The sequence below is a fragment of the Pleurodeles waltl genome, chromosome 4_1 (assembly GCF_031143425.1).
Source record: "Pleurodeles waltl isolate 20211129_DDA chromosome 4_1, aPleWal1.hap1.20221129, whole genome shotgun sequence".
Lineage (NCBI taxonomy): Eukaryota > Metazoa > Chordata > Amphibia > Caudata > Salamandridae > Pleurodeles > Pleurodeles waltl.
This window is the reverse complement of record NC_090442.1, coordinates 747,923,612-747,946,920: the sequence shown is the minus strand read 5'-3', so window position 1 is coordinate 747,946,920 and position 23,309 is coordinate 747,923,612. Positions and strand designations below refer to the sequence as shown.

At 46.2% G+C, this 23,309-nt stretch overlaps 1 protein-coding gene across 1 annotated transcript in view; it reads right to left on the bottom strand.

Moving 5' to 3' along the window:
* Nucleotides 1-23,309, bottom strand: part of SND1 (staphylococcal nuclease and tudor domain containing 1) — a 1,722,638-nt gene that overhangs the window by 1,092,702 nt on the left and 606,627 nt on the right. Inside the window, exon 13 of the mRNA XM_069229374.1 lies at nt 2,059-2,169. Within this exon, the coding sequence (XP_069085475.1) occupies nt 2,059-2,169 (111 nt within the window). The remainder of the gene's footprint in view (nt 1-2,058; nt 2,170-23,309) is intronic.

Below are 23,309 nucleotides of genomic sequence, written 5' to 3'. Positions count from 1 at the left end.
GGCGAGCTCATGCATACCATGTGTATCTACAGCGACAGATGCCATCGAACAGCTATTTTTCAGGATAAACGTTTTAAATCTGTCTTGTGCATAGGTTCAAAGGGGCTTTTCATTAACTGAGAAAGACTTGTGTTTAGTTACCATAAAATTTGCTGAATTTTAATTAGAGGCTAAACTCTGGATAAACCTTTAAGAAATTCTTTAATAATTATGATTGATCACAGTGACAATCTTCTGAAATGGGATACTGTCAATAAATGGACGTTGAAGCATGAATGAGGCTTGTAAATTGTATGTGTAATAAATACAGAAAATCTGCTTGGGTAAAGAATACATGGGGTGAATATTGTTATTGGAACACCACAGACGTTTTCGCATTTGACTTTTTAATGATTTCTTTGTTGTTTCATCTCTAATCAATTTAAGCTACCCCTGCCTTAAAACTTACGCACCAGTGAGTTGACTAAATCCAGCAATAGCTATGTCCACTGCCATGCCAATAATATAACATTTACTTTTACCGTCTTGCAAAGTGACTTTGGCCTCGTTTCAACTTTTACTGGAGGACAAGAGGAGGAAAGTGCCTTAAAGCCACCACATCTGTTGATCACATCTGCAGAGGATCTCAGAAGATTTGGATTATACAAACAATCCACTATTTCATAGAGACTAGGCAGCCAAACCTTTTGGACTCCTTTTGGAACAACACATGAAGACCTCCAATGTCTTCCAGAAGTGAACTCAACTGGCAGAGTAGCAGGAACAAACGCCTATGCCATACAGCCATCTCACGCCAACCTGAATTACAGCCTCTGAAATTTCACATTCCTCCCATTTGTCGTCATAGTAAACATCCTCAGTAACAGGAGCTGCAACTGACTGCAGAGAAGGATCATGAGGTGGTGGAGGTGTTTTTGGGTTCTTTAAAGGGATGGTCGATTTACAGTATGTTGTCAAAACAGTAGGAATCAGCATAGCCTAAGCATGTTTCGTCAACACTTTTTTCCCAACTATTTTTCCTCATTGATCTGAAGTCTGTGTCTTCAAGTTATATTTAGAGCCCTGATGGGACATGCCGTAGGTGAACGTGTCAATTGCTCAAACCTTGGGCTTTCAGGCCAAAAGCAACATCTTTGATGTTCTACAACATATGAAGCTGGGCTCTGATCTCCTGAAGGGTTTAATTCAGGACTCTTATGTACCTTTTAAGAGGGTTCTCCATGACACCTCCAATGAGGAACAGTTAGTATAAAGTGTACTCTTTTCTGTGCCTCTATGGTCACTTACGAGGCACCCTAGTGTTCATTCTCTGATGTGGGGATATCCTTAAACTTACTCTTTTGAAGCCATAGTAGTAATCTACCCTCTCTGCCTCTCAGAGTTCTTGGTGGCGCACAGTTTGAAGGAGCCTATTCATCTATTCAGCATACAAGTAATTAAGAGAAACACTAGAGAATGTGCTGTTCAGGAGCACCTTCAACTACAAATTCACTGAACAACCCCTTTGCACTCCCTTCAACAGCCAGGAAGATCAGGACCACCTGACAAGAGAGCAGACAAACACCATTCTAGATTGTGAATAAATCACCTATAAATAACGTTCAGACATTCATTTAGAAAAATAGCACGCCCTCTCCTAACAAACACTTAAAACCGCACTTCCTTTGCTTCAGATCAAATCCATTTCACTTAAGGGCACTACTGTATGTACACGATTGGACCAACCCAGGTCATTGGGCTCCAAAGGGGCCAATCTCCATAGACATTGTTCACAAATGCACACGTACAATCATGGAAGCTGGGCAGGCACAGTGGTAATGTGGCCCCCATCACATTCAGACAGGACTCAAAGCTGATTGATACTTGGGGATGTAACAAGCATCAGGAAAAACGCTGCAACAGTAAGTGATGGGCACAGATTCAGGAGGATTTGGGCTTTTACCTGGAAACAGATGCATGTTTAGGACATACACATCACACGTCCGAAAGGTACGTAAAGATATAGAACCAAGTGACTGCTATGGAAACAATACGAGGCCGGTTAAATGGTTAACTTACCGAGCTTCTGCGGCGAGCAACTCATCGTAATGTGAAGACCTCTGATCATCATCCTGCCGATAGCGGATAACAGTCGCCAGTCCCTTGCTAATCAAAGCCTCTGCAATGTTTCTGCAATAAACAGAAAGATAATTAGTTCTATTTACATTTATTGTCATGTTTATGCACCATTTGAGATCCCTAAATGATCTTGTACATGAAAGGAAGCTGAACCACCTCTGAAGGCACACCGCATTAACAAAACACTTTCCACAAGAACGGACAAGGAAGGTGATGCCCGACTGTGTACTTAAGTTAATGAGCTTTGATGATTGAAATGAGACTGAGGGTATAAGTACCTCTAAGGTGAGGGTCTATGCTTGCCACTGCTGTCAAGGAGAACGCTCCGTAAGCAGGTGTTTTGTCCAGGATAGGGAGTGTGAACTTTGGTATCTGGGGAATAGCTAAATATAGGAACTGACTCTCGGCGTAAACAGCTTTAAGGGATGAACAATGAAGCTATTTGCACCATGTGTCCAATAATGCTGTTTGCCTTAATTTTTCATCAAGTGGTTTCTAAACTATTTTGATGTGTCCCGTCCAGGTGACCACCGGTACACCAACTGCAGTGTTCCTGAGCAACAAAATGCAGGGGCAGGCAAGAAGTTTCTCAGAAGATTCTCCTGGAAAAGGTGGAGTGTGTACCAAATATCAACCTCTTTGCTGAAGACTGCCACTGCCTTGAGACAGTGTGCCCATTTTAACAAGAAGTGACGCACTACTGAATGGGTGCAGTTTACAGATGGTAAGTTAATCAACCTTTTGCTCCTCCTCCCAAGTTCCTTCTCCGTGTCGAAACATCCCCAACAGCAAGGCTCCCACAACTATCTGGGCATACCAAACCATGCGATTTTGTGGTGACCTAGTACACGCCTGGGTCTAGGTTTAGTGACCCTTTCCTCCCACACCAGTCTCAGGCTCTACTTCACCTCCTCACCTCTCTGGCAGAAACCCTGCGAGTAAGAGCTGCTGTCCAACGTGGATGTGGAGGAGCAAGAAGTGTACACCGGATTGGAAACGGCCATTTATACTCCCGCAATCTGCACATGAGGGTGAATAAAACTGTCTCAGGTGTTGCTGAAAATAACGCTTTCACGTACCGGGATTTATGCAGAAAGTGGAGGTAAAGTAAACTGCAACTGTTTTTTTTATTGTGTGTCTATGGTTCACTAGTACACTTTTTCAGGACATGACAGGACATTCTGAGGAGGGCTAAACACCAACGTCTTAAAGGAAGCTCACATGATGGACACCGACTCAAAAACTATACATGACTGAGAAAGCAGAGCCAATGAAGGTGCCATTAATAGTGCCAGTGAACGGCTCTGCCCACAGGACTTTCATAACAAGATCCTTTAATTCGTTTCCTGTATCTTGCCAAGAGAGCATCTCAGGTGTGCTGTATCTTTCAGTACTCTGGAGACGGGTATGCTCACCATCATTAAAATAAATGTCCAAGAGCAATGCCCACATGAGAATGCCACAATACGAAGTATCACCCCTCGTTGACAATTCCTAGTACTATACAGTGATCATTCAGATGGACATTGTTTTTTTTTTCTCCGTTCAGTTATTCAGATTTACAATGTTGGTCCTTAATTTATGTGTGCAGTAACCTCTGTGGAACAATCTGGTTAGAAATCACTATCTGAGCCCAGATGTTAAGACAAAAGAGCGGGGCCTTCTTACTGGAGTAAGAATTTGAGCACTTGTACCCTATTAGCTGTTCTATCTAACCAGTGGTGACTGGAGGGGGTATTTAGCCAATAATTGCTCAAAGGGGACACTACCAAGCATGCACATGCACAAGTAGGGGCAAGTACATTCTCTATGTTCACTCAACTAGGATGTGGGTCCCTGTCTATGTAAAACTTGAACAAAGCACTCATGCCACCTTAGTCGCAATATTTGTTCAGTAAGAAGTGTCAAACCATGCGTTGTGTAAGGCATGATTTTTTTATTTATCATTTTTCTGAAAACAATATAGGTTGATGTACTTAATTGGGATAACAAATCATTCCATTTAAGATTTGATGACCAGTGAAGCTGCTTTCTAGGGCTTAATGAAGCAATTAAAGGCAATGAATAACACTTATTTCTTGACTGTCTGCTCATCAGTTTTTTCCCCAGTGCAAATGCTTCTCTGCAAAACAAGGGTAATACATTGTGTAAATAAAAGAAGCAATGATCTCTTTAGAAAAGACATTGAGTGTTTCCGATGGATGACACCAAGAGGACGCAATGTGGTTTATACTTCAGTTCCTTTTACTGTTACAAATATAATGGGATAAGGCGGGTATGTATCAAACCGTAAACTCTTGTCTGTGTAAATCAGAGCCTTCTTGCTTCACAAAAGTAGAAAAGGCACGCTGTACATGCAACAAGCAGTTCTTACCTTACCTCCCCTTGTTAGTTCCAAGGGAAAAGGCACGTGCATTTAATAAGTCTTACTTTATGCCTCTAGTTGATTCACAAAGTCAGTACCCAACATTTGTACCCTACTAGGGCACTGCAACACTCCAGTCTGTTCCCTCAGATGTGCCAGGGGTTACACTGCCCATGACTGATCGGTATATGGAAGAACAAATATGGGCATTCAAGGGTCTGGTCTGGCCTCCAGCTGCTCTCCCACATCACACGTCCCGCATTACCCCATTGTGTACAAGAAGCAAGATAGCCATTCAAAGAACCTCTGCATTAAAGGTTTTGTTTGTCACACGACAACCTCTTTTCCCCTCCGACTCGAGCAAAAACTAGCATGCCAGGAAAGCTGCATCCCTTCAGTAGTTTCCAGTATGTGTATTTGTAAATTCATGGACCAAGAAAGTGAAATTGTACTTCCTATCCTGCCAAGTTACAGCTGCTCTCCCCTCAGTAGGTGTCGAACCTAGAGGACGCAGGTGAAAATGGAGACGTGTCTGCACTTGGCTCTGTTGCACAGCAGAATGTGTCTCCCCTGAAGTGGAGCTGTGGTGTGCCCACTCAAGAGAGACTGGAAAATAATTCGCTATAGCAGAAAGACTTGTGTTCCAAATTCTGGGTGTAAGGTGTAATAGCTTTCCTCAAATGCTCTTTCAATAGTTGCCACCACATTAACAACAGTTTTTGTGTTATGGATGTTTGTTTGGCCTGAATATTTCACCTTATATCACATAAGACAGGTGTAACTGATTTCGACTAAAATTCAGCATGTAGGAACATGGTTGTGACAAGTTTATTTAGTCGAACCATTTTGTACATTTTTTTCTCTTTCAGAATGACTTTCACCAGGTTGACGAAACCAACTGCTGAAAGACGTTCTTGAAGATGTTTTAGATTTGATTCTCGTTTTGTGGCTTTTAAGGGAGGTTACACTCCAAGCCCCCATCCATGTTTTTAAGACTCCCTTCCTTGCCTTCTATGCCACTTGTAATACTTGCTATCCCGCTTAACTCTTTTACTACAGTTTGTTTTTCAAACGCCTTACTCTCTGCTCCCCTTTACTGCTGCTCATTACAAACCCCTTACTCCCAAATTTACTCCCATTTCAAACCACCTTACTGTTGCTCTAAATCAAACCCATTATTTCCTCTCCTGCATTACTTCCACCCGTTTCGAACCCCTTTCTCTCACTCTTGCTTTACTCCTTTTTCCCTTGCACCTGGCATGTGTCTACTGGATGCAGATTTGATAAACATGTTTGTCTTCCAGAACATGATGTAACTGTATCCCATGTCTAGAGGCAAGGTAAAACTCTCAGCAGCGTAAAAAGTGCCTTGAAGTCCCTGGAACCCAGTTATTCCACTGCTTGTTTCTAGAGTGGTAAGGTGTGTGACCGTCTTACTCAGTCATCCAAACATGCTTCTTTATTCATGTGCACGGATACCAACAGCAAGACTAGGATCATTCTCAATTTCTCATGCACATCCGGTTTCTACTAGAAACACTGATGGACCCCAGAGGAGAGACTGGCCAAACAACTCCCACACATGGGTGTTGATTAGCTTGTGAAGAAAGAGAACTTGCTAAGAAAATATCAGATGGGCCACTAGCAGCGTCAAGTGTGCCAATGGGAGTAGAGTTGTACAAGATTGCATACACCAGTGGTATTCTGAAAGTAGACTCGAGGAAATGCAGGAGACTTTGGAAAGGGCACCTTGTCTATAACTAGTTGCCGTTCCAGTGGAGCTTTACTAAACAGCATAGTGGGAAAGTGGTTGCGACCAAAAGAATATACTAGTGACCTGTGCCAGGATGGCAAAGCCCAGCTATAGAAGTATTAAAATCGTGAGATGGCCCATAAAGCGAAAAGAAAAGCACGAGAACTTGGAACCACTTAAGTGGAAGCATTACTAGCATGACAATCACTAACCTATGGTCTGCACCCCATCCTGCTCTTAGTTAATCTTGCTTTTGACTGCCTTTAGGAAAACACTGAAGAGCACCTTATCGCTCACAAAACAAGCAGTGGATTAACTGGGCCCTTGTTACAGTGCTAAGAAGATTGTCATGGATCTAGACATGGGATACAGCTGCACCATGTTCTGGAAGTCAGTTTATGCCTCTAAACCCAGTAGTTACCTGCTAGGTTGCCTTAGTTGTATTGTGTTTGATCAAGCAGTGGCAATGAGTAGAGGGATGATTTAAACCCATCTGCCCCTTTAACCCAACCACTGGTTTTCTATCTCCATTTAAAGACTCTGCCCAAGCTGAGGAAACCAAGCATTGAGAGGTGTGGCTACAGGTAATTCCAGACATAAGATACCTGCCTAAACGGGTATGATAAAAACAATACTGTGGGCCCTAAATTCCATCTGACACAAATATGTCCTAAATATATTTACCCAGACAATATTACTGTGTGTAAAACTTACAAAATACAGGTATAGTATCAAAACGTGTGCAGCATTATGTCACATAATTAGCTTTTTCTCGCTGCATAACTCAGTCATTTGTGGCATCATTTGGTGCTCCATTGACACAAATGGTGTGGCTACGGGGGATGGATTTCATTTCTGTGTAATTTAAACACGGCTCCTTGCTGCTGCAGTCACATTTGTTGTGGATATTTCACAATAACAATTTAAAAAGGCTTAAATTTGACTTGCATTGAGTCAAATTTTCAGCTCTATCCAACCTGGATCTTGTAAGAAGCAAAAGTACAGGTTAAAAAGTACAAGTTACTTACCTTCAGTAACGAAATATCTTTTAGAGGCATTCTAGTTGCGGATTCCTCACCTTAGAATTTTCCCCCAGGCATCAGACTGGATCCGGAGAATTTTTCTTCAAGCAACACCCTTGCACATCTGTAGGTGGCATAGGTCGACTCCGCAGGTGTCGCTGGCATGGTTGTCACCGTGATGACGTCGTGAGTAGTGATGTAAGTTTCTCTTAACTTCACACGCCAAAGCGCAGAGCCACTAAGAACACAGATTGGTGTACCAGAGCTAAGGATCTGAAGGGGGAATCCCTTTCCCTAGAAATTAGTTTGCAAGTGGAGAGGATGGGTGGGTCGGTAAGGAATCTGCAACTACAAGATGTCTCTACCATATATTTTGTTACAGAAGGTAAGTGACTTGCACATCTGAGAGAGACTTCTAGTTGCAGATTCCGTGCCTTAGAATAGATATCCAAGCAATGCCATCCTCGGAGGTGGGCTGCGAACCAAGATCATACGAGAAAGACCTGCAGGACCAAATGACCAAACTAACCATCCTGACGGACTTGACTGTCCAGTAATGTTTAACCAACGGATGTCCACATAGCCACAGTTGGTCTGGTGGAATGAGTGCTCAAGCCCTCAGAGGATTGCTTTTTGGCCAAAGCGTAGCACATCTTTATGCAAAGAAGTACCCATCGAGAGATGGTACATTTTTGCACCGCCTTTCCTTTCTTCGCACCCCATACCCGACAGAGTTGATCGTCCACCCGGAAATTTTTAGTATGATTTAGATAGAACGCCAATGTTCTTTTTGGGTCCAGACGGTGGAGTTTCTCCTCCTCATGAGAAGAATGTGGTGGGGGTGTAAAAGTAGGCAAGGTGATGGACTGGCCTACTTGAAAAGGTATAACAACCTTGGTAAGGAAGGATGACAGTGCGAAACACCACTTTGTCAGGGTGCACAGACAAGAATGGAGGCTTTGAAGAAAGCTTGAAACTCACACTGCAAGTAGAAGTGATGGCAACAAGAAAGACAGTTTTGAAAGAGAGGAGCCGTAAAGGGAGTACACATTACATAAGTACAAGATTGCGGTCCTACTGAGGCATGATGAAAGGAGTGGGAGGAAATAAATGGGTGAGACCTTTAAGGAATCGATTAACAATAGGCGATTTAAAGCGTGGGGGCGGATCAGGTAGCCAAAGAAAGGCCGAAATAGCCGATAAATACCCTTTAAGGGTGCTCAAAGCAGACCCCTGCTGGGCCAAAGAACTAATGAACAAAAGAACCTCAGATAGAGGAGCAGAAAGAGGGGGGGGGGGGGGGGAGGAAATCAACAGATTTGGTGGTACACCATGCCACAAATTTCTGCCAACGACAGGCATATACCGTTTTGATGGAGGGATGCCTGGCCGCCAAGGTAACATTGCAGACTTCGGGTGGAAGATCAAAAGTCATCAACTGCCGCCACTCAATCTCCATGCATGAGGCAGAGAATGGACAGGTTTGGGTGGAGAACCGTCCCTTGTTGCTGAGACAGACAATCCGCCCAAAGAGGCAGTCTGAGTGGAGGATACGTGGCCATGCTCAATAGCTCTGGATACCATACTCTCCCTGCCCAGTCCGGAGCCACCAAGGTAACATGAGCCTGGTCGTACCAGATCTTCTTGAGAACCCTGGGCAGAAGTGCTATAGACAGAAAGGAGGCTGGGGTTCCAATCGAGACAAAAAGCAGCTCCAAGTGAGTGCAACCTTGGATACTCCAATGTGCAAAACAGGTGACATTGAATGTTCTCTGCCGAGGCAAAGAAATCTAACCAAGGCTCTCCCCACTGCTCAAAGACCTTGCGCCGCCTCCGGATGGAGACGCCATTCATGATCGGCTGTGAGTTAGTCCGTTCTGGTGTTCAGAGGGCCCGCACGATGTTGAACACCGCCTTGTTTGTTGCAGTACCACATGAACACTTGCACTACTTTCCCTTTGAGAGAGGGAAGAAATGCTTTCAACGCAAGCCTGGTCACCTGGCGTTCCAGAAGATTTATATGGAGCCTAGACTCCAGCAGAGATCAGAGGCCTCTGATCTTCGCCTCTCTCTCATGTGGCCGCCCCAACCCAGACGTGACGCATCTGTAACTATGGACAGACCTGTCTTGGGAAGGGAGAGGGATCTGCCCTGGACCCAGTGCGGATTCGAAAGCCCGCACCACAGGTCTTTCGCAGTCCCCTTCGAGATCTGGATCATGTCGGAGAGATTTCCCTGATGCTGTGCCCTCTGGAACTTCAAAAGTCCCACTGTAGAGCCCACATATGCCATCTGGCATGTGTGACTAGCAGGATGCAGGAGGCCATGAGGCCCAGCAGCCTCAGAGTCAGTCTCACCGAAATCCAAGACCGAGGCTGAAAGATCAGAATCATAGTCCAAATATCCTGGACTCCCTTTTTGGAAGGATAAGCCCGAAACTGCACTGTGTCCAGAAAAGCTCCAATGAACGGGAGCGCCTGAGAGGGACTCAGGTGCGACTTCGGCAAGTTTACAGTGAACTCAAGCGGGTGCAGGAGGCTCACCGTAGCCTGAAGGTGGGAGAAGACTGGAACGAGTCTGCCTTCAAGAGCCAGTCATCGAGGTAGGGGAAGACTGAGACGCCTAATCTGCACAGATGAGCTGCAACCACCACCGCCACTTTCGTGAACACCTGAGGGGTGCTGGTAAGGACGAAGGGGAGCACAGTAAACTGATGGTGCTCGTGATCTACCACGACTCGCAGGAAACGTCTGGGCAGGCAGTATGGGAATGTGGAAATAAGCATCCTGCAAGTCCAATGCCAACATCTGGTCTCCTGGGTCTAAGGCAGACAGGACCTTAGCCAGGGTGAACATTTTGAATTTCTCCTTCTTGAGGAAGTAATTGAGGTACCGAAGGTCTAGGTTAGGACGTAAGCCCTTGTCATTTTTCGGCACCAGAAAGTAGTGGGAATAATAACCAAGATCTACTTCTGGCACAGGGACCTTCTCTATAGCTCCCTTGGCCAAGAGAGCCGCGATTTCCTGACAGAGAAGTGGCAAATGATCCGCCAGAAGATGGCTGACTGATGGTGCAGATTCGAAGGAGAGGGGATAGCCCTTTTGATCTATCTGCAAAGCCCACCTGTCCGTAGTGATGGATCCCCACGCAGGTGGTGTCGAATCCCGAAGCCAACTGGACTGCAGTGAGGGGATGGACTAAGGGGGTTTGGAGGCTGCAGCAGGGGAAGGGGTGGACTGGGCAGACCTCTGGTTCCTTGTCTTACACCCACTTGGGATTCCGCGTCCCCAGCCACACATGGATGGCACAGTGGCAGGGTCAGAGATGCGACTGGGAGCTCCTTCCATGGCCTCGAAAGGGGCAAAAGGCTGACAGTTATGGGTGCAAGGGGCAGCACAGAAGCCAAGGGACCGAGCCGTAGCCCAGGAGTCCTTGAATCTCAACAAGGCAGAGTACACCTTGTCTACAAAAGAGACGGGAGCCATCAAAGGGCATGTCCACAATAGACTGTTGGACATCCCCTGAAAAACCAGTACAGACGCAACCAGGTGTGGCATCAAGGCCACTGTCGTAGCAACCAATCTGCCCAGAGAGTCTGTCATGTCCAGCCCAGATCAGATCATGAACTTCACCTCATTTCTCCCATCGATGAGAGCTTGGAAGACAATAGCACAGGCCTCCTCCAATACCTGCGGCACAACTTGCTCAACCGTATCCCACAGAGAGTGGGTACAGCGGCCCAAAAAACATGGAGTGTTCACAGACTGCAGCGCAAGACTGTAGGAAGAAAACATCTTCCCAAATTGTTCCAGTCTTTTTGATGCCCTGTCTGGGGGTGTGCAAGGGAATGCGCCTGAGGAAGAGGAAGCCTGGATGACCGAACTCTCAGGAGTGAGGTGTTAGAACAGGAATTTAGGGTTGTTCGGGGTGGGCCGATGGTGGCATGCTATAGTCCTGTTCACAGGAGCCCCTGTGTTGGGTTTGGACCAAGTACCCAAAAGGACATCGGTGAGGGCTTCATTGAACGGTAAAAGGGGCTCAGATGTGAAAGTCCCTGGCTGGAGCACCTCAATCAGGAGATTATGCTGACCTGTAGAGTAGGCAACTCAAGGTCAAGGAACTCAGCCTCCCTACTGACCACCACAGCATAAGTCGCTCCTTTGCCATAGCCACGGTAGGAGGAGACAGCATGCCCGCATCTGGAGAACTGTCCAGTCCACTGGCCTCCCCCAATTCCTGTGCCAAGTCCAAAGTAGGATCATCCTGGTATTCTTAGCGGTCCAGGGACCCCTCCAATCCTTCCCCGAATTTGTACCCATAAGGAAAAGGGTCCAAATCCAACCTGGGTGAGTAGGCCCCCCCATCGAAGACAGAGGCGGCGGCAGCCAACACCATTCCAACTCAGTTGTCGGGGATGAGGATCGGGTCAGGGGCATCTACAATCAAAGCAGTGTCGGGGAAGATCTCAGTGGCGTGACCCGCGTTGGTGCGGATGTGCAAGCAGATTCGGAGGGGACCTCGGTGGCCAGAGCCGAAGCCGCGGAACCCGAACCCGAAGACTGTAGCCATTGGGCCCAGAGGCACCGTATCAGGATCAGCCTGACCAAAAATGAGCCGCATGGCCTCATAAAACTCCTTTAGTTGGGCTTGGGACGCTCCGGTTCCCAGAAATTCAGGGAAGTGCAGAGTGGACCCAGAAGCAGGCTCGGAAGGCCTTAAGCGTCGACACTACTCCCACGTCGCAAGAGCCGAGTGATTGGTTTAGGTCGGATGGGTACAGGACCGCTTTGACGACTTACCTGTGCCCGAAGACTTGGAGGAAGAAGAAAGGTGGTGGCTCCGCAAACGGTCTCAGGACTTTCTCCTCGAGCGAGACCGGGAGCTATGCAGAGTTGAGCACAGGGCTGCAATAAGCTTGAGGGACTGCTCCCTCAAGGCCTTTAGGTGCATGGCCTGGCACTCTGAGCATAACTTTGGGTTGTAGTCGCACTCCAAGCACCACAAACAGACCTGATGCGGATCAGTCACCGACATCCTACGGTGACAGTCCACGCACGGCTTGAAACCGGTGTTAGGGGACATCTTGACGCACCAAAAAAAACTTACCAAAAAACTCAAAACGGTCGAACTCGGTCAAAAAGAACAGGGTAGATCTCTCCTGATCAGCACGTGGCGCAGAGAGAAAAGAACAGACGCTGGCTCAGCGCAGTGACGTCAATGTACTACTCCCTACGTCATCACTGCGACTACGATGCCAACAACATCCGTGGAGTAAAATGACGCCACTTATCGATGTGCAAGAGTATTGTTCGAAAAAAAATCTCCGGATCCACTCGGACGCCTGGGGGAAAGTTCTATGGTAAAGAATCGGCAACTAGAAGTCTATCAGATATATGCAGCGCTTTAGTTGTAAAACCAAAACAAACTTAGAGGCCCCTAAGAAATGGATGGGGAAAGTTGGAAGCTTTGCTGCACTACAGCTGCCTTCTACCCGCTAAAACTTGCTTACTGCTCACCTGCTGCTGCACTGAGAAAAAAAAAAAAAGGAGAAATACAAAAATGTCTCCGCACTCAGAACAATACTGGAACAAATAAATTCTGTTCATATTTATGGTAGAGGATATTTGTTACCTATCCTCTTACCTATAACCAAGAAGTGGTTGCTACCATAAGAACAGTGGACACAAGTGCTATGAAACTTAAAACACAGCAACTGTGTAAAATGTGTCCCTCTCAGAAGAAAACAAGTAAACAAAATATGTTGGCGAAAGTGCACTCATCCACTCTCCGTAATAACAGGTTGACAAAACCTAACTTGAAGCGATTAAAATGTCTCACATATGGGATAAGGAGGACTTGAAATGCCGGTAGAAAAGACCCCAGGTGCAAACTAGGTCCAATTATACAGCAGGCGTAGCAATCCTGCACTATATTGGCATTCATTAAACAGAACAGTTAAATGAAAAAATGCTGCCTCTTCGAGGTGGTCTCCACTTCTTGGTCAATTATACATGCAGGGCATGAATGCGGAGAGCTCAAGCCGCAACTAAGACAACGCAGTGGTTGAACAATTTCCAACAGTGGATCAAAACAAAAAAATAAATAAAGGAATGCAGCAATACAACAGTCTATATAACACTTGCAAAAAAAAAAAAAATAATACCAAAGCCCTTGGGGAGATCAAAAGCTTGACAAAGACTAGGTTTGCAGGTGCAAAGTCATTGAAGAGAATTGCTAGTCAAGAAAATATCACACTAGATTAACACTGCAGAAAATGTGTACAAAATTATGCATTGTTCTGGAGTGTTAACATTTCACCTCCACTCTGCAGAACGTTTGACATAAAAAAAAAAAAAGTATTCTTTAAAGGCAACTAACTTCAGCTCATATGAAGTGAGCTAGAGCTTGAGCCCTTGAACGATTGGCTAAAATACTGTGCGACACAGCCACCAGCAAAGAGATTGCGTCCCCACCACCACTTGGTGACCACTACTTCATGGCGTTTCTGGATTTAGAAGCTCATCGTTCTAGCTGCAATTTAATCTAGCAGGGCATGACACCCATCTCCATTTTCAGTGAACACGTTCAGTAGAAAAGCAAGCAGTGGTGCACCATAGTCGTTTGAGCTCACTAAGGTCTCCTCTCGCAAAGCCAGCCATTCATAGAGCATATAATTCAACATTACTTGGTGCTTTTATGCTTGAAATGCTCTAGCGAAAGACTCTCCAACGCAGTCAAATATGATCCACATAAATTACCATTTTATGTGAACTCCTGTTTAGTAAACGCAATTACCACAGCCAAATCACCGCGCAGGATTCCATGTGCCACACATCCCTGACCAAGCATCAGGAAGCAAGGGGGATGGCAAAGTAAGAAGACTGGTCACCGACTGATGCAAGAGGTTGAGCTGGGAAAGTTCAGGTCAACTGCCTGTGGGGCAGTGTGCACAGTAAAATGATCCCACAACTCCAGAGGACTGCCCTGCACCCCAAAGGACCAAGAACTCCCAAGGAGAGCGGCCCTGTCCAAAAGAAACTTCCAACCAAAGACTCCCACCTCACTCCGGATGTGCGAGTCCTGGAGCCTGTGCACCAGACGCCCACAGCCCGTGTCCAGGTGGTCCACCCAGCAAGAAAGGGTCCCCAGGCAATTGGAAGCAAGAGCCCATCCTGGGTTGACCCCTCCAAACCCCCACAACAATGCCTGCAGAGAGAATCCAGAAGACCCCGACTGCAAGCCCTGGACAAAGATGTCAGACGCCTAAAGGACCCACTGCGCCCGCAGCCCCCAGGCCTTGGAGAACCTGACCCCTGGTGCAGCATCAACCAGCAGATGGCCCTCTTACCTGTCCAACTTGTGGTGTTCCCAAGACACCCCCAGACCTCGCTTGCAACCTCTAAGTTACCCCCCAGGACCACCTCAGAGTTGCAATGGAAACCCAATGCCGTTTGCACCCGGCCGCCCTGGTGCCGCTAGGGTGTATGATTGGTGGATATTTGGGGCCCCTCCAGTCCTCTCTTGAACCCCCCTGGTCTGCCCTTTGAGTCGCAGGGCTGACTGGATTCTGAGTACTCCCTATCTCCATAGTAGCCCACGTTAACTGGGCTCTCCTTTGACCTCTCCACCCGACCGACCCCATGTTGCTTTTGGAGGGTGTTTGGGCTTAAAACTTGACCCCCCCCCAATGACTGACTATCTAAAACCCAGAGATAAGAACTGTAATTCGTGTACTTAACTGTAACACTGTTACATCTTTTCTTTCCCCAGGAACTGTTGAAAATTGCACTGTCTACTTTTAAAATAGTTTTTTGCCATTTTAAAGAGAACTGTATGCATGTTGATTCCATTCAAAGTTCTGATTATAACTATGCAAAGTACCTTACATTTTATGTACTTACATGCAAACAGAATCTTGTGGTTCTAGAAATAAATTAACAAAACATTTTTCTATATACAATCCTATTGGTCTGGAGTTAAGCCATTGACTGTTTCCTCTATTGCTTGTGTGTGCACAACAAATGCTTAACACTACCCTCTGATAAGCCTAACTGCTCAACCACACTCCACAGAGCATTAGTATTACCTATTATTGCCTCTGTCAAGCTTCTGGGAACCCCCTGGACCCTGTGCACACTATCTCATTTTGATGTAGTATATACAGAGTCAGTTTCATATAGATATGCAGCATTTGTCACATAATCCATCATCTGCTGCATAATCTACAGATTTTCACAAAAATAAATGTTGGTTCTTGCTCAAATGGATCAGGACTTACTAAACAAAAAATTGACGATTTGGGTTAATGTGCTGTTTAAGGCCCTTTGGAAAGGTTATCTGGTCATCTTTCAGTAGCTTTTTGAGCATTTGCTTGCTAAGCTGGTCCTAATGAGGTGAATTATTTATCAAGACAGTGTTATGTGTACAAATTACAAAATAATGAAGTTAAGTGTGCAGCATTAGGAGGCATAAATTGCCTCTTCTTACAGCATAATTTAGTCAACCTATCACATAATTTGGTGCTTCACTGCCACATGATTGCAGTGGCCCCGGCGCCCAGGGCTGAACCTTATTTCTGTGTAATTTAAACGTGGCTCTCTGTTGTTGTGGTTACATTTGCTGTGAACATTTCACAATAAGTGATTAATAAACATTTAAAGGTGACTTATGTCGAGTGAGATTTTCAGCTCTATGCAAACTGGATTTTGTAAGAAGCAAAAGTACAGGTTATTCAGTGCACAGCACTTTAGTTGAGAAACCAAAACTAACTAAAAGTGGCCCTTAACTTCTATATTGCACACAACCTACGTGGTGCGGGGCACAACCAGTGGCCAACACCAGGGAGGGGGTTAAAAAAAATCCTCTGATGCGTCGCATCGGAGGATTTTTTTTAATTCTTTAATTTAAAAAACGGGTGTTAGAAATGGGGTTTTTGGTTGGCTAGGGTATGCACCTCAGCCAGGCAGAACCTACCCACTCTAGTCAGGGCTTGGGAGTTACACGTCCAAGATAACCCCTGCTCACCCACTTTGGTAGCTTGTCACGAGCAGTCAGGCTTAACCTGGAGGCAATGTGTAAAGCGTTTACACAAGTGACGCAAAATGTACACCACAAAGTAAACACAACACTGAGCTATGTAAAAATAATCTGTATTGCACAAAACATAATTAGACCAACCTTACACGTAAGTAATACCCTGCTACCTTAGCAGTTGTCAGAGGGTTACACAAGTTACTAATACTCTGCAAGAATATGCAGTTGTCACATTAGAACACGTAAGTACTCAGGATTCTGCAACATAAGCAGTAGTCAAGAATTATAGTAAAAGGTATATGCACTTGTAATGAACAATTCCTAAATACCCATGAAAGGAACATTAGATAATATACCACAAGTCATATACATACATATCAGCTAGACATGCCTAGAAAAGGAACATTAGCACATATATGTATCACCAGTAAACAGGTAGGAAATAGCAAACATCTAAGTTTGTATTAGGCTCCTAGACCCTAGATTTTCTAAAGAGTACCTACTTGCTGGTGGAAAAGGCACTTTCAGTGCCTAGAGATGTACATGGGGGCCCCCGGCGCTCCTGGGCGCACCACGGGGGTCACGCGGTGTCTGTGGGTGAGGGGAAGGGCGTTCAGCCCCCTCGCTCCTTTGAGGGTAGAACAGACCCCTCCGGGGACCCGTGAGCCTTGTGGGGGCCTGCCTCAGCCCCCTCACACCCTGTCCGTGGGAGGGGGGCGTGGCCCAGTGACCGAAAAGACAGACGGGAAGAGACCTTCATGCAGGTCTCCCTTCCCGATTGTACCGGGAAAACAAATTGCCCGAAGTTAGGAGTGTCCCACTCCTGGCGCAGTGACTGGGGAAGGGGTGCACTCCCCGCGCCTTCCCCGAGTCCTGCCTCACGGCAGAAGGGAGCTCGGACCCCTCCGGGGGCCCGAGGGAAAGACTTGCCCACACCCGATGTGGTGCGCGAGTCAGGGGGAAGTCACTCCCAAGCCGTCGGGAGGCTTCCCTGTAGGAACGAAGGCGGCTGGTGCCCCGGGGGCGCTCCTCGGAGCGGACCGTGCCCCCGGGGCGCCGCTAGGAGCGTGCCGGCTCCTAGTGAAGTGTCTTCGTGCCCCGGGGGCACTGGGTGTAGCGCGGATCTCACGCTGATTAAAGCCCAGCAACCCGTGTTGCGACGGTGACTTCGGGGGGATAAAGCGCTTACCAATCGCTGAAAGGACATTTGAGCCCCGGGCTGCGGCGGTGTCCTGGGGCAAAGGCAAAGCGCTTTTAGAGTGCTCAGGGCAAAGTTAAAGCCCGGGCTGCAGCGGTGAGATTTCCCAGCTATTTCAAGGGAAAAGCGCTTTTCCCAAAGCGCTAAGAAAATGCTGAAGAGATCAGTGCAGGGGTCAGGGGCACAGCACCCTGCCCCTGGGAGCAATCAGGAGCCCAAGGAGCACAGGGCTGGGGGGCCCAACTACAGACCAGCACAAGGGGTGCCGATAGTGGCAGTTCCTCCTAGTGACCAGGCAGGTCACAGGTCAGCAGCACAGACCAGTCCAAGGTGGTTTCCTGGTGAGTCCATTCATCTGCGTTCTGTGTCCAGTTTCCGGTTCCAAGAATGTTCAAATTGTGGGGAAAGTTCCCCTGTACTTAGTCAGTTCTTACAGTGTTTTACAATGGTAGGGAGGGGAGGTTCCAGCCAGTTACAACTGTTTCTGGGAGTGCCCCCTCTCTCCTTTCAGCACAGGCTCCAAACATCAGTGGGGGGTTAATGACCCTATTGTGTGAGGCCAGGGCACAGTCTTTACAAATGCAGGTGTGACCCGCCTCTCCCTTCTCAGCCCAGGAAGGCTTTACAATATGTAGATGCACCTGTGTCACCTCCACCCTCCCTGTGTTCAGGCTGTCTGAGAAGTATGCACAAAGCCCCAACTGTCAGTCTGCCCAGACGTTGATTGGAGACAAGCTGCAAAACACCAAAGTTATAAGCACAAATAAATGTGCACTTTCTAGAAGTGGCATTTCTGTGATAGTAATAAAAAATACACCTACACCAGTAAGCAGCATTTCTTATCACTGTCACAACCATACCAAACATGCCTACGCTACCCCTCATAAATCAGACAATACCCCTTACACAAAAGGCAGGGCATTTCCAATGCAATCCTATGAGAGGACAGCACTCACAGCAGTGAGACACCAAGTTAGGCTGTTTGTCACTACTAGGACAGGCCACGCAACATGGCACATGTCCTGCCTTCTACATACATGGCACCCTGCCCAAAGGGCTAGCTAGGGCGTACCTTAGGGGTGACTTACATGTAGTAAAAAGGGAGTTCTGGGCTTGGCAATTAAATTTAGATGCCAGGTCCCTGTGGCAGGAAACTGCGCACACAGGCTCTGCCCTAGCAGGCCTTAGATAGGTTTGACAGGCTACTTCAGTGGGTGGCGCAAGCCGCGCTGCAGGCCCACTAGTAGCATTTAATTTACAGGCCCTGGGTATAGGGATACCACTTTACAAGGGACTTATATGTAAATTAAATATGCAAATCAGGTATAATCCAATCATACCAAATTTGTAAGAGAGAGCACATTCACTTTAGCACTGGTTAGCAGTGAAAAAGTGCTCAAAGTCAAAACGTCAGCCAACAAAGATCAGAAAAATAAGGAGGCAAAAGCAAAAAGTCTGGGGAATGACCCTGTAAAAGGGCCAGGTCCAACATCGGGTGACACGGAAGATCTTCTGTGTCTCCCCCCACCCCTTTGTGACGTCCGCACGCGTCACTGTCGTTCGGGAAGGCCTCCTTTGAAAGGGGAATCTTTCCCCTTTCAAACGAGGCCTTCCTGAACCGGTTTCCTGACCCTTGATTGCAGCACAGCTGCGATAGAGGGCCAGGAAACCCCCACTAAACACCAGGGACTTCACTTGGGGAGGTCGGCCCCCCTCGGCAAACGAGCTGCAAACCCCCCTTCACCCCCCCGAGGGCAATATATTCTCTTAAAGGTGGGTTAACCCCAGGGTGTAAAAAAATGCATAACTTAATTATTATTATTTTTTTTTTTAAACACAAAACCAAACTAAATTGACAGGGGGTGGCCCGTCAGCAGGGCAACCCCTTGTGGGGGCAGTAATTTTTTTGTATGGTTTCTCTGGGTGCCACTAATATATATATTTTGATCACTTGTCAACGTGTGTGGTTTTCCTGTCGGCTGTGTCCGGCCCCCAGGAAAACCACACCCACATATAAAAGTGATCTCTCTCTATATCTATATATCTATCTATCTATAAACACACACACATACATACACATGTATTCACCACCAGTTCTCTTGCAGTTGCAGCTTGCATCTTCAAAGCAATGCACATACTTCAACCGACTCATTTCAACTGGGCGCTAGAGTTGCTAAAGTCTGACGACTGGTATGTGAAAAGGTGATGTAGTAGTGTGTTTTTTTTTTTGTGTCTTGAAAGAACATGCTGATTGAAGGAAGAAGCGAAGGTAAGGTGACCTCTACTGTTGCTGGTATCTCTCTCACACACACACACACACACCAGCAATTTTGTGACTGTCTACAATGGGCTAGTGTTTTAGGGCAACAGTTTAGCCAGTAGCAGAGATGGCATCTCGTTGGATGACTGCTGCTCAAGCCCTAACTTGGGTTATAGAGTGCAGCTTTGATGTAGGATCAGAGACTAAGACAGCAGATACTGAGACAGCATCTGAAGGATGGGGCAGACTCTGGAAGTGATTTTTCAGTCGGAGGAGTATCATTCGATAACTCCTCTTCCAGTGATTATAATGGAGGTGATGAGGACAGTCCTGCTGTCCCTTTGCAAGTAGTCTGTGCAGTGGGACAATAGCGAGATAGCCCACCCCAGAGAGCAGGTGCATGAGGTGGCAAGCACAGAGAGAGTGCTCTCTAAGGAGCTCCCCAATTTAGTTCAGCCTCAAATTCCACCACCCAAATCATATTGTGGAGACATCAAAATAACCTATCACAAAACAACCTGGTTTTGTGAGAAAGGCACCTGCATTTTTGGTCCTGGGCTTGGCGGCCGTATAGGGAAACCTACCAAACCCAGACATTTCTGGAAACTAGACATCCGGGGAGTCCACAGAGGTGTGACTTGTGTGGATTCCCCAAAGTTTTCTTACCCAGAATACCCTACCAAGCTGAAATGTTAAAAACTATTTTTCTTGCATTTCTGTCACACAAACTAAAAATATGCTGGGATCCCCAAAATTCCAACCACCAAGTCCTGATAAAAACACTATCTCACTTGAGTGCTTGTGCCTAGTGCCTGTGTCAGGAATGTATCACCCCAGGGTCAACAGTTGCCCTCATGTAGGGACCAACATTGACCGTTGTGTGATCTATTTCTGACACAGGCACTAGGCCTACCCAAACAAGTGAGGTACCATTTTCATCTAGAGATTTGGAGGCATGCTGGGTGGAAGGAAATGCGTGGCTCCTCTCAGATTCCAGAACTTTCTTTCACCGAAATGTGAGGAAAAGTTTTTGCTAAATATTGAGGTTTGAAAAGGATTCTGGATTACAGAACCTGGTGAGAGCGCCACACGTTACCCCATGCTGGGTTCCCTTATCTGTCAAGTTTTTAAAAACGCACAGGTTTAGTAGGTTTTCCTAGATACCGGCTGAGCTAGAGACCAAAACCCGCAGCTAGGCACTTTACAAAAAAACACGTCAGTTTTCAATGTAAAAATTAGATGTGTCCATGCTGCGTTTAGGGGTGTTTCGGCCTAGTTTCCTGCAGTGGGCACTAGGCCTACCAACACAAGTGAGGTACCATTATTAATCGGGCGACTTGGGGGAATGCTGGGTGGAAGTTTGTGGCTCCTCTCAGACTCCAGAACTCTGCAGCACCGAAATGTGAGGGAAAAAGTGTTTTCTTTGCCAAATTGTGAGGTTTGCAAATGATTCTGGGTAACCGAACCTGGTGAGAGCTCCACAAGTCACCCCATCCTGGATTCCCGTAGGTGTCTAGTTTTAAAACATGCACAGGTTTGGTAGGTTTCCCTAGGTGCCGGCTAAACTAGAGGCCAAAATCAACAGCAAGGCACTTTTCCCCAAATAAAACAGAGCTGTTTTTTTTACAAAGTGATGTGTCCATGTTGCGTTTTCTGTCGCAAGCATTAGGCCTACCCACGCAAGTGAGGTACCATTTTTAGCAGGAGACGTGGGGGAACACAGAATAGCAAAACAAGTGTTAATGCCCCTTGTCTTGCTCTACATTTTATTCTTCTAAATGTAAGACAGTATGTAAAAAAGATGTGTATTGGAGAAATGCCCTGTAATTCACATGCTAGTATGGGCACTTTGGAATTCAGAGATGTGCAAATAACCACTGCTTCTCAACACCTTATCTTGTGCCCATTTTGGAAATTCAAAGGTTTTCTTGATACCTATTTTTCATTCTTTATATTTCAGCAAATGAATTGCTTTATACCCGGTACACACCGAAAACCAATATCAAGGTGGAGCTCATTAATGGATCTGGGTACCTAGGGTTCTTGATGAACCTTCAGGCCCTATATATCCCCACAACCAGAAGAGTCCAGCAGACGTAACGATATATTGCTTTTGAAAATTTTACATTGCAGGAAAAAGTTAGAGTAAAAAGTGGAGAAAATCGCTGTTTTTTTTTTTATTTTCAGCTCAATTTCAGTATGTTTATTTTAGCTGTTACTTTCTGTAGGAAAAGTTTAAAGCATCTACACAAATGGACCCCTTGCTGAATTCAGAATTGTGTCTACTTTTCAGAAATGTTTAGCTGTTTGGGATCCAGCATTGGTTTCACATTCCTTTCTGTCACTAACTGGAAGGAGGCTGAAAGTACCTTTTTTTTTTTTTTTTTTTTTTTTAAAGTAAAAATGGGGTATGTGCCAGTAAAAACGTGGTTGATACCATTTTCGGGGGGGGGGGGGGGGGGGGGACGGAGGAACAAGTTTTCTTCTGCAGCCCTCTTTTTTTTTTTTTATTAAAATAAGACATTTTAGTTGTATTTTGGCTAATTTCTGGGTCTCCTCCAGGGGCACCCACAAACTCTGGGTACCTTTACAATCCCTAGGATGTTGGGAATAAAGGATGCAATTTGGCGTGGATACCTTATGTGGACAAAGTTATGAAGGCCTAAGCGCGAGGGCCTGGCAGCTAAGGTGTTAAGACGTCGATGGGAATAGTTGGCAGCGTCGTTGTACTACAGCTGCCTTGTATCTGCTAAAGCGTGCTTACCTGCTGCCGCAATCGAGCAGCGAGAAATATGTTTGGAACTATCGAGACTTGAGTACTTGTGTTACATTCACCCTTCCCAGCCCAAGAGCTCAAACCTTCCACATTCCCACAGTCGGATGTTACAAAACAGTACTGCGCTGCTCACTGGAGCAGATACTGGAGCAGATCTGCGCACACTTCCTTTGTAAGAATATCTGGGAAACCTCCAAGCCGGTATGCAGCTGTGTGAGAAAGTAAGAGCCCTAAATGCAGTTGCCAATTTTTAACAACAAATCTACTTAATCATTTTGGGCTGCCATAAATTTAACAATCTGACGTCTGCTCTTCTGTGCCGCCGTTTTGCTGGAATCTGCACAAACGGGTCTTAACTGCAACCGGTTTATTTATTTAGCTCAGCAGTAAGAAAACTACGTGGGTTAGGGGGCTCAACAGAGCCCCCTCTCTGCTGCATTGCTGTAATAGCTCTTTCCGATATAATGAAAGTTTGACAGAGGGGGCCAGAAAGAAGCGGACACAATATTCACTGCAAATATTTCTGTAAGTCGCTCTGTCAAATAACTGCATCCACCTATTTTGACAGATTTCATTACTGTACCAGACATACTGAGAAACTCAATTTGCAGCTAGACCTATGAGCAGAACTGCATATTTCAAAGAACCAAGAACAAGAAAACGGCCAACGAGCTGCATTTGAACTGCAGCACTTTCAGTGGTGCTGATGCCATGCTCGCTCGGCAGTAAGAGAGGAATTGAGTCCGGTTTCCTCCTCGCTGCCTCTTAACACAGAAAGGTGAGA